Here is an 11994-nt window from a genome sequence, read left to right on the forward strand (position 1 = left end):
CAGCCGGAAGAGGTTCGTTCTTATTGGCCTCGGGGAAAACGCGCGGTGGGGAGGGAAGTAGGGGCCGGCGCTGAAGTCCGTGCCAGCGGGGCTCACGTGGGAAAGCTTTCTGGGAGTGAGGCGACATGGGGAGAGTTTTGCTTTAGTGGACGTAGGTAGCGGACAGGCCGTCAGGGTTTTCTTCGGATACTTAGCGATAGGACCCTTTGCTGGCCGTACTACGATTTTTTCCCTCCAAACGCCCTTCAGAGCGCTCCGCGCCCGGAAAGGCTTGCGGCTTCCACCCGGCCCTGCTCGCGGGTGCCCGCTGCCATGGCGACCCTGCTGCGAGCTGCCCTGCGCCCTCTCCGCCCGCCCCCCGGGCACCGGGGGCCGGCTGCAGGTAAGTGGCGGAGGCGAGAGGGAGGCCTGGGGCGCCCGGCTCCTCTGACCGCGGCGCTTTTTTTCTTTCTTCTTTCTTTCTTTCTTTCTTTCTTTCCTTTCTTTCCTTTCTTTTCTTTTTTTTTTTTTTTTTTTTTTTTTTTTGCCTGTAGACGTGCTGCTCCGAGGCGCGCGCCATGGCGCCGGCCAGCTCTACCCTGAGCACATCCCCACCTCCCTGCTGCAGAAGGTTCTGCTGGCCGCGGGCTCGGCCGGAATGGCCCTCTACGACCCGTACCGCCACGGTAAGGCTGCCCGCGCACGCCCTTGCCTGGGAAGCCTGGGCAGGTGCCGACCTCTCTCTACCCGTCTCATAGGGGGTAACTGGAGAATAAACTAGGCCGGGGTACCCAAACCTGGCTGCACCCCATCATCACCCGCAAGGTTCACAAAAATGCAGATGCCCGGGTCCCACCCTGACCTCAGTCTGGACCGGCCAAGCCTGGGGAAGGGAAGGGAAGAGAGGGGAGAGAAGGGCCTGCGTTTTTAAATAAACTGCTTCCCGGAAGATTCAGTTATCCAGCCACATTGAGAACCTCTCCACTAAATAGATGATTTGTTTGTTATAATAACATGCGTCAAATTGTAACAGCCCACTAAAAATTAAACTTTATGAGGTCAGAGACCATGACTGCCCTATTCCACTGTATCAGCAGCATTTTTTAAGTAATCTCTATGCCTAACATGGGACTCGAACTCACGACCCAGAGATCAAGAATCATACCTCAACGGGCTGAGCCACCCAGGCACCCCTCAGCAGTATTTTAGATTGTGCCTTGACACAACAAATGCCCAGTGTTTGCTGGATGTAAACATATTGGGGTTCTACAGTACTTTTATCCTCCCTCTCAGGATTCTTAGTATTCTGGAAAGTACTATTACTCCTACTAATAAAAATGATAATGCTGGGGCACCTGGGTGGCTCAGTCGGTTGAGTGTCTGACTTCGGCTCAGGTCGTGATCGCACGGTCCATGAGTTTGAGCCCCGCGTCGGGCTCTGTACTGATGGCTCAGAGCCTGGAGCCTGCTTCAGATTCTGTGTCTCCCTCTCTCTGCCCCTCCCCACCTCATGCTCTGTCTCTCACTCTCTCTCTGTCAAAAATAAACATTAAAAAAAATTTTTTTTTAAATGATGATGCTAACTGCTCACCGAGCTTTTATTCAGGTTGTTTACTGCAGTAAGTAAGTGTTCTATGTACACGGTGTTCTTGATTTCTCACGTTAACCCTATAAGAAAGGTATTCTCCACATTTCATAAATTAGGACCCTGAGGCTTGGAAGCAGTTTGCACAAGTTAACCTAAATAGTGAGATTGCAGCTGAACCCAAACCTAGCACTCTGATGCCAAAGCTTGCACCTATCAATGGAGGCATGATATTCTGTTGTACTAATGGGTGTAAAAGTGATTTGTAAACTCTTTAGAGCACTGTGCTAACCAGAGCCTTCTCAACCCATTAGATTAGTAACAATGGTAATAATTATAGGTACATGTATTTTGCACTTACTGTGTGCAAGGAGATTTGCTAAATATTTAACAAATCCTTGTACCTAAGAGATAGATTGTATTTCAGTTTATTCTGTAGGAGACAGGCTCAGATCAGGTCTGGTAACTTACCTAAGATCATGTCCTACATTTGTCCCCATTTCTTTTCTTTTAGACATGGTCGCGGTTCTAGGGGAGACCACAGGACTCCATGCCCTGAAGGTCCTCAGGGACCAAATGAAGAGGGATCCAGAGGGTGCCCAGATCCTACAGTAGGTCCCAACTCTGCTTGGGGGATTGAGGAAATTCTCTGGGGATCCTGATCTCTCTGAGGTCACATTGTGTTCCTCTGGGGAGGTCTTCTTGATGCACTGGCCATGGATGTCTGCCCAGGCTGGGCACTGCCCAACTCCATGGGCGCCATTCACATAACACTGTGATGACCCGTGGGTAGTGCAGTGTAGTGGCCTCAGCCCAGTTCCAGCCACAGAGCCCTCTGCCTTCCCTAAGCTCTCCTAACAGGCTAGCTATAACCCCCCAGCCCTGCAGTGCCCTTTGTGAGTACCCTGATTACATCTGAGACATGCCCCCGAGATTGTGCCCCTATAAGCAGAGACTGTGGCCTTAGCTTGTCATAATCTCCTCAGCACCTGCCATCGTCCTGCAGTAGGATTTGTGGCCCCATTATTGCTCTCTGCCCTTTCACTTCTCACACCCTTGCTCTAACTGGATCTCTCACCTGCCTTTGCTGATGCGCTTCTAATACCTAAGTCCTGCCTTCTGCCTTGCAGGGAGCGTCCGCGGATCTTACTGTCCACCCTTGACCTGGACAAGCTCCATAGTCTGCCTGAGGGCTCACTTGGCCAAGAGTATCTCCGTTTCCTAGACGTGAATGTGAGTTTCCAGCTTCTGTGCATTTGACAATCACCAGGAAGGGCAGAGAAGGGCATGGGAGTGACATCCTGAGGAAGAAGGAGTCCTGAGTGGCCACCACGGGCAGGTGTGCTTTTTGTCCCTTGTGCCAAGGCTTTGTCATTTTCTATGGGACAGGCAAATGGGCCAGGAACTCCAAGGGATAATACTGGCCAGTATTTAGTAGTGTCTTACTAAAACAAAACAAAACCAAACTCTCTTATTGAATGTCAGGTGCCAGGCTCATACCTGGTCTTGCTGAACCCTCCCAGCAGCCTTGTCAGGTATGTCCTATTATTATCCCCTTTAATAGATGAAGAAACTGAGACTCAGAGCACTTAAGCAACTTGATGATTTCATATAGCCAGTATAAATGGAGGCAGTATTCATACTTAGATCACACCTTTTTTTTTTTTTTTTTTTTTTTTTTTTTTTTTTTACATTTTAAGTAATCTCTACACCCATTGTGGGGCTCAAACTCACAACCCTGAGATCAAAAGTCACATGCTCGAGGGGCGCCTGGGTGGCGCAGTCGGTTAAGCTTCCGACTTCAGCCAGGTCACAATCTCGCGGTCCGTGAGTTCGAGCCCCGCGTCAGGCTCTGGGCTGATGGCTCAGAGCCTGGAGCCTGTTTCCAATTCTGTGTCTCCCTCTCTCTCTGCCCCTCCCCCGTTCATGCTCTGTCTCTCTCAGTCCCAAAAATAAATAAACGTTGAAAAAAAAAAAAAAAATTTAAAAAAAAAAATAAAAAAAAAAAGTCACATGCTCTACCAACTGAACCATCCAGGCATTCCCAGATCATGCTCTCAACTGCTGTACTGTGTCCCCCCAGTTCTAGAGATAGGGTATGACAAGTCGTGACACACTCTGCCCCAGGCAAGGAGGAAAGGAGCTGGTGGGGAGAGTCCCAGCTACTGAGGAACTCACTCATTTGTTCAGAATCTGCCCTGCGCCATCCATGGTTACGGGTGCTGGAGATATAATGGTGAACTAAACAAAGTCCTGCTCTTGAGATACTAATATTCTGGTTTGGAGAAGCAAACAGTAAAGCAATAAGAGAAAAAAAATTGTGTAAAAATTCAGGTCAAATAGTTATTGACTACTTAGAATGTCCAATACTGTTCTCAGTAGTTGAGACACAGAGAGCGAAACTGGCAAAGAGCCTGCTGTTGTGGAGCTTCCATTCTCGCAGATGGTGAGAACAACAGTCAGCATGATGGAGGACGACGAGGCGGGGTCGGAGGCCCATGTCTGATGGGGAGGTCACAGGAGGCCCCTCTGAGGAGACTCGGAAGAGGAGGAGGAGCAGAGGGCCTGGCAAGGGCAAGGCCTTGTGTATTTCAGAACAGGAAAACTGACCAAGGCGGCCACATAGGAGTCGGGGGGGGGGGGGCAGCCGGTGGGTGACAGCTCAGACCCTGCCAGCCATGGGAAGAAGTCTGTATTTTATAATGGGAGCAATGGGAAGACATGGAGGGTTTCAACTAGGGTAGTAACATGACCTGATCTGTTTTGTTTTTTTTTTTTTAATGTTTATCTTGAGAACACGAGAGTGAGTGGGGGAGGGGTGGAGAGAGAGGGAGAGAGAGAATCCCAACGTGGGGCTCGATCCCACAAACCGTGAGATCACAACCTGAGCCAAAACCAAGAGACTAATGCTCGACCAACTGAGCCACCTAGGTGCCCCATGGCCTGATTTATAAAAGGGCCTTAGGATACAGCTAGGCCACCTTCCCTGTCTCAACCCCTCCCTCCCAAAATACACACATCCCATCAAAGCACCTCTGTCAAATGGCCCTCCAGGTTGCTCTAGAACTAGGCTTCTGAACCTTGGCACTACAGACTTTTGGGCCCACTTAATTCTTTGTAGGGGCTGCCCTGTGCATTTGAGGATGTTGAACAGCCTCCCTGGCCTCTACGCGTAGATGCCAGTAGCACCCCATTAAGTTATGACAACCACCAGTGTCTCCAGACATTGCAAATATCCCCTGGTGGGCAGTTGAGAACCTACTACTCTAGAAGATCATCGTCCCTGAGAAAATAGTCTGTTCCCCATACTCTCCTGACACTTGCCCCTGCCCCATTTTCTACCATCTGCTCAGATTTCACCAGGAAGCAAGTTCTTTCATCAGTGGGAAACCCACCAGGGTAGCCTTCCCCAAGTGCCACCCAGGGAGGGACTGCCTTTCATCTTGTTGCTGTGGAGGGGATGGGACTGCCAGGGCCTCCCTGGGCACCCTGCCCAGTCTCAGCCCTAGTTGTGATAACAGCCCTAGAGATTGTGACACTTGTAGAGCACTGACACCAGCAGCCCACGGAATGAGAAGGAATACCTTTGTCCCAGCAGAGATTTATATCAAAGTTCAAGGTGAGGCTACCCTCCCTGAGGCTGACATTGGTAGAGGGTATGGTCATCTTGTGGTGTCAAGATTTTGAGCATGGGCTCTGGAGTTAAGAGCAGCCTAAGTTAGGATCATACCTCTCTTCCCAGCTTTATGGCCCTGAGCAAATCATTTGACCTCTCTGAACCTCATATCACTTATCTAAGGTAAGGGAACCTAATGTTTAACTGCCAGGGCACTTAACATGGTTTATAAATAATGGATGTTAAGGCTACTGGCTTTGGAATCCAACAGACTTTGTTCCAGCCACTTGATTAGCTGTGTAATCTTCGGGAAGTTACTTAACTTCTCTGAGCCCATTTTTCTTATCTGTCTCTGAGGCTCATAACAATATCTACCGCCAGATGATCATGAGGGTGCAGTGTGATGATATATGTAAAGGACTTCATACAGTGCTGGCACATAGTAGATACTTGATAAATATAGTTGTTGTCACCGTGATCGCCTTCAGCTTCACACGGCATGTAGAAGAAATTAGGAGGGGGACCTGGGTGGCTCAGTTGGTTAAGTATCCAACTTCAGCTCAGGTCATGATCTTGCAGCTCGTGAGTTCAGGCCCCACACTGGGCTCACTGCTGTCAGTGCAGAGCCCGCTTCGGATCCTGTCCCTCTCTCTGCCCCTCCTCCTCTTGCACTCTAAAAAATAAGTAAAACATTAAAAAAAGAAGAAGTGGGGCACCTGGGTGGTTCAGTCAGTTAAGCGGCTGACTTCGGCTCAGGCCGTGATCTCATGGTTCGTGAGTTCAAGCCCCGTGTCAGGGCTGTGCTGACAGCTCAGAGCCTGGAGCCTGCTTTGGATTCTGTGTCTCCCTCTCTCTCTGCCCTACCCCTTCTTGAGCTCTGTCTCTCAAAAATGAATAAACATTAAAAAAAAAAATTAAAAAAAAAAAAAAAGAAGAAGAGATTAGGACCCAGGACCCAATGAGGTCACAGATGCGGACCAAGGCACTCAGCCAGCAACCCCAAAAGCAACGAAGACATCAAATCCTTTGGCCTCTGGACAGGCTGACACCATGCTTTGAGGACAGGAACACCACACTGTTCCCGTTCTGCATGGGTGCTGCTGAGGACTGAGGAGGTGGGTGGGTAAGAAGAGGACAGTTGTCATCCCTACCTGGGGTCAGAAAATTGCCTGGAGCTGACCTTTTACTCACGTACTCGTGAGACGTTGATTCACCCAGGCCCTGGCGATACAACAGCGAGCAAATCAGCTGGTAGCCCTCTGCAGCTGAAAGGCTGCTACCGCACCGTTCACAGAAAGAGACCGCAAGCCAATAGGAGGCTTTAAACTTGCTGTTAGCCACTTCAGTGAAAGCAGAAAGAAACAAGTGGAATTAACTTTAATAGCATATTACCGTATATTTAGCCTAATGGACCTAAAATATTATTTCAGCATGTAATCAATATTTCTAAATTAGTGAGATTTTACATTGCTCTCTTCATGCCAAGTCTTCAAAACTCAGTGGGTATTTTATACACACTACGGCACATTTCAAGGCTTGGTGGCCACATGTGGTAAGTGGCTGCTGTACTGGAAAGTCCAGGTTTAGAAGAAGGGCAGACTCACTATGTCACAATACAAGATACAGGATGCTGCAGGAGACCATAACGTGGACCTGATCGGTCAAAGGTCATAGACAGCCTCCCTGCAGCAGGAACACGTAAGGCGAGTCATAAAGGACAGATAGAAATTGTCAAGGTGAAACTGAGGGTTTAGGGGGAGAGTACCCTAGGCTGGGAGCAGCTTATGTGAAGGATCAGGGCCAGGACACCTGGCTGGTTCAGTCAGCAGAGTGTGCAACTCTTGATCTCAGGGTTGTAAATTCAAGCCCCGTATTGGGTATAGAGATTACTTGAAAAAATCTTTTTTTTAAAAACAGGATCAGGGGTCTTGGAAGCTTCTTCTTTTCCTATTTTATTTCTAATTGTGGTTTAAACCTAACATAAGGTGAAATAACATGAGAGTTGCTATCTCAGGGGAGCCTGGCTGGCTGAGTCAGAAGAACATGTGATTCTTGATCTCAGGGTCAGGAGTTCGGGCCCCATGTTGGGGGTAGAGTTTACTTAAAAAAAACAAAACAAAAAAAACAGGCGCCTGGGTGGCTCAGTTAGTTGAGCTTCCAAGTTCGGCTCAGGTCATGATATCACGGTCTGTGAGTTTGAGCCCCGTGTCGGTCTCTGTGCTGACAGCTTAGAGCCTGGAGCCTGCTTCGGATTCTGTGTCTCCCTCTCTCTCTGACCCTCGCCCGTTCATGCTCTGTTTCTCTGTGTCTCAAAAATAAAACATTAAAAAAAAAAAAAAAGTTGTCATCTTAACCGTTTCTAAGTGGAGAGTTAGTAGTGTTAAATATATTCGCGTTGTTGTGAAACCTCCAGGACTTTTACCTGGAACTCTATCCGCTTAAACAACTACCACTTCCTCCTACCCCATGGAGCTTCTTTGCCATAAATTCCAACAGGCTGAGACATTCTGTGTGAGTTGGGGTAGGCCATGGGGGTGTCAGTGCCACTATATCCCCTGCCTGCAGACTCCCCTGTTGGCAGGTATGGACAGAAACTGTCCTCAGAGGGAGCGCTTGGGTGGCTCAGTCGGTTAAGCATCTAACTTCAGCTCAGGTCATGATCTCACAGTTCATGAGTTCGAGCCCCGCATCGGGCTTTATGCTGACAGCTCAGAGCCTGGAGCCTCTTTTAGATTCTGTGTCTCCCTCTCTCTCCCTGCCCCTTCCTGGCTCGCACTCAAAAGTAAATAAACGTTTAAAAAAATTTATTTATTTATTTATTTATTTTTTTTTTTTTAAGAAAAGAAACAGTCCTCAGAGATTTTTGGTGGGTATGAAGTTGGTGGGAATGGTTCACAGTCAAAGAGAGGTTGGCCAGTTAGGCCTTGGGGACAGTTGGGAAGAGATACAGGGGAGGGTCATTGTTGTCAGAGGGTCTCCCCAGACACCCGAGCACCCACCCGATTCGTGGACGATGAGGAACTAGCATATGTGATCCAACGGTACCGGGAGGTACACGACATGCTCCACACCCTGCTGGGGATGCCCACCAACATGCTTGGTGAGTGCTCCCCCCCAGTTGCCTTGAGAGTGGCGATGGGCGGGGTGGGGTGGAGTGAGGTGGGAGGTTCCAGCCAGCCTGGCCACCTGGGTCTGTCACCCACCAGTTAGCCAGCTCAGTGCCTCGTTTTCCTGCTTTCTGAACATCTTGGGCGTGTGTGTGAACCACTGCCTGTACGATTCCTAAGCTGACCCGGGCTCCCTGCTCTAAAACCCTCTGCAACTCCCTGAGGCCTGGAGGAACCACCCTGGACTTCTCACCCTGGCTTTTAGAGTCCTCTGCACACCGACCCCAAGCTTCCTTTCCAGCCCTTATCTTCTTCTGCTCTTCCCCAGGCCCTTTCCTGCACCCAAGCCAAGTGCTCCAAAGCCCAGTGGGAACCAGGACTGGGCACAGCTAACCTGGTAGAGATTAAAGAGGAGCCAGTGCTTTGCTCTGCTCCGCCACGAGCACCGTGGCCTCTCCTCCTGGGCCCTTCTCACCTCCCACCCCATTCCTCGCCCTGCCCCCCAGGGGAGATCGTGGTGAAGTGGTTTGAGGCTGTCCAGACCGGCCTGCCCATGTGCATCCTGGGTGCTCTCTTTGGACCGATCCGACTCCATACCCAGTAAGTTCTCAAGTGGCAAGGGGTTGGGGGAGAACTCAGAGGAGCCAGGGCTCCAGGAAATGGGACGAGCATATCACCTTCCTGGACAGCCCCAGAGTTCTCTAGGAAGCCAGGGTAGAAGGAATGGGGCAAAAAGGTGAAACCGGTCTGGCATAGGATCTCCAAGGCAACGAATGAAGTTTGGGTGTTTCACAGGACTCTCTAGGGGCTTTGGGGCCAGGCCTCAGTGTTGGGTCAGAGCAATGGACTTGCGAGGGTGGGGCTGGTGGGAAGGAGTAGCAAATCCAGGGTTAGTTTCCAGAGTTAGGTAGCCCCTGCTTTAAATCTGGGCTTCAGCATATTCAAAATATGTAGCTTTGGGCACAAGATTTTGCCTCACTGAGTTTCTGTTTCCTCATCTGCTAATGAAGATAATAACTACCTTCTTTTCAAGGTGTTTGTGAGGGTTAACTGAGAAAATGTGCATCAGCTTCTGGGCACATAGTGTGCCTGGCCCTGGGGATCTTATGTCTTCTTTTTCCTCTGCTGCCCCACAGGGGCCTGCAGGTGCTGGTTTCGGAGCTGATCCCGTGGGCAGTTCAGAATGGGCGCAGAGCCCCGTGTGTCTTCAACCTGTACTACGAGCGGCGCTGGGAGCAGCCCCTGAGGGCTCTACGGGAGGAGCTGGGCATCACAGACCCCCCGATGCTTGTCAGGGCCCTGGCCTAGGCCCTGAGGTACTGCCCACCCTCAACCCCTGGGGGCAGAAGACTCTTTGGCCATACCTTTGTTCCTTTGAACACTGACCCTTGGACATCATTTGTCATAATTTGTTACAACCGCTGCTGGGTGGCTTGAGGGCCACCCAGGAGGGAGCCAGGAGTTGCCCAAAGAGAACCATGTGTGAGTGGGAATCAGTCATCCAGGCTGGTGGGGGCGGGATGTCTCAGGTCCACTGCCCCTGTTCTGGACTGCTCTTTGCCATCCAGGGTTTTTTGAGGGCCAGGCTGGATTTCCTCCAGCAGTGAGGGCTATACCCAGGTACAAAGGCCTGAAAAGGAGCAGGTGAGTCTGCTGTCTGAATAAAGCCTGCCATCAGGCCAACTATCTGCCTCTTCCTCTAGCAGCCTTGGACCTTTGAGCACCAAGGGCAGACATTCCCTTCAGCCTGAACTTCAGCTACTTGTCCTGTTTCCTTTGGTCTAAAGTCAGACAGACTGGGACTCAGATTCCCAATTCCTCCATCATTTTCCGGCAGAGGAACTTGGCCCCCCTGTCAGCCCATTTCATCATCAGTAAAAGAGGAATGAAAACAGCACCCACTTCCTAGGGTCACTGTGGGGATTTCGTGAGGTGACACTCAGAAGAGGGCTTCAGAGAAAGGGCCCGGGGACAGAAGGCAATTATCCTCATTGTGATCACAGGTGAGGAGGCAGCTCTGAGGCTGCTGATTCATTTTGGAATGGCACCCAGACATTTTCCCTGGGTCAGGGCCAAGGAGTTGGGGACAGGCAGGTTGAAAGGATCACTGGAAGAGTGAGTGACCCTGTTTTGGGTTTTAGAACGAGAAACACTGAGAGTTTTGGGGAGCCAGCTCCCCTTTGTGTGGATAGGACAACCGAGGCCCAGAGATGGGCAAGGAATTGCCCGAAATAACTAGAACACAGGCCACGTGTCCTCCTTGGTTGGGTTTCCTATGCCTCAGTTTCCCTATTGGTAATAAGGGTTACAGTTTATTTACAGCTGTACTCTGTGCGTTAGCAATTGAGATGCATTATTGCACTGATGCCTCCCAACAACCCAAAGAGAAAGGCCATACTATTGCTTGCATTTTACTAATGAGGCAGTAGGAGCAGAGCTGGGTCTGGAACCACGGGCCTCTCCAAAACCGGCCCCACATTGCCACACCAGCGCCTCAGCCTTCCTTGTGCCGACTGAGTCCCAGTCCAGGGCTCCCGCTGATAGAGCTGGGAGGCTGGAGGCCTACCTCGGAACAGTGGCCTTTTCCAAGAGGGAAGCCTTGTCCTGAGCTCTTTGAATTTCTGCAGAAAGAGGAGAGGATTAGGGTGAGCTTTCTATATCTAATCCTTCTTTGCAGCTTGGGCCATCTTTCCAGACCCAGCATGGTTCCGTGGCTTTCCAGGGTCCAGGCACCCCTTACCCCCAGGTCAGTAAAAGTCAACAGTGCCAAGTTAGGGGGAGAAAGGCCTGACTCACAGATGGGCTTCTCTGCCCAACTGGGGAGTTCACCTGCTCCAGCCACCTGGTGCCTGAATGGCCTGGGCCTTTACAGCATTCAAGAGATGGGCACTGGCTGTCACAATTAGCTGGGAATGAAGTCTGGTCTCCAGATCTTAGGGTGGCACCAACTCACGATTGGAAATAAGTTATACACTGGCAACAGCTACCACTTACTGAGTTCTTACCACAGCCCATAAGGCTCTGCCAGCTTCTACCTAGAAACTTCCACTCTTCATCTCAATAAACTATGTTGGCCTTCTGTTTGTTGTTGTTTGTTTTTTTTTTTTTAAGTTTATTTATTTTGAGAGACAGTGGTAGCAGGGGAGGGGCGGGGGGGTGGGTAGGACACAGAATCTGAAACGGGCTGTGTGCTGACAGCCCGACGTGGGGCTCAAACTCAGGAACCATGCGATCACGACCTGAGCCGAAGTCGGACACCTAACCGACTGAGCCACCCAGGCACCCCTTCTTCCTACCTTTGGGAATAGCATCCTGTCCCCTAGTCATTACATGGCCAACTACTTGTCATTCACATTTGTGCTCAAATGTCACCTCTTCAGAGAAGCCTTCCCTGACCACCCATTTGAAGAGGTTCCCTCCCCCTTGCCACACTATGTCACCTTTTCTTCCCGGCACTTAACCACTCTGAAAAGATGTCATTTTTTAACGTGGGTTTTTTTTGTTTTTTTTGTGTTTTTGTTTTTGTTTTGTTTTGTTTTGTTTTTGAGAGCAAGGGAGGGGCAGAGAGAAGGAAGAGGGACAGAGGATCCAAAGTGGGCTCTGTGCTGACAGCAGCAAGCTCCATGCGGGGCTTGAACTCACAAACTGTGAGATTATGACCTGAGCCAAAGTTGGACACTTAACCAACTGAGTCACCCAGGGGCCCC

General features: G+C 50.2%; 1 protein-coding gene across 1 annotated transcript; it reads left to right on the forward strand.

Moving 5' to 3' along the window:
* Positions 1-58: 58 nt before the first annotated feature.
* COQ4 (coenzyme Q4) lies at positions 59-11368 on the forward strand. The gene is made up of 7 exons (XM_030293335.1): positions 59-382; positions 534-665; positions 2079-2175; positions 2695-2797; positions 8151-8280; positions 8794-8887; positions 9424-11368. Exons 1-7 carry the CDS (start codon positions 313-315, stop codon positions 9593-9595), a joined length of 798 nt encoding a protein of 265 aa, XP_030149195.1. The 5' UTR covers positions 59-312; the 3' UTR covers positions 9596-11368.
* Positions 11369-11994: the final 626 nt, after the last annotated feature.

The sequence above is a fragment of the Lynx canadensis genome, chromosome D4 (genome assembly GCF_007474595.2).
Source record: "Lynx canadensis isolate LIC74 chromosome D4, mLynCan4.pri.v2, whole genome shotgun sequence".
Lineage (NCBI taxonomy): Eukaryota > Metazoa > Chordata > Mammalia > Carnivora > Felidae > Lynx > Lynx canadensis.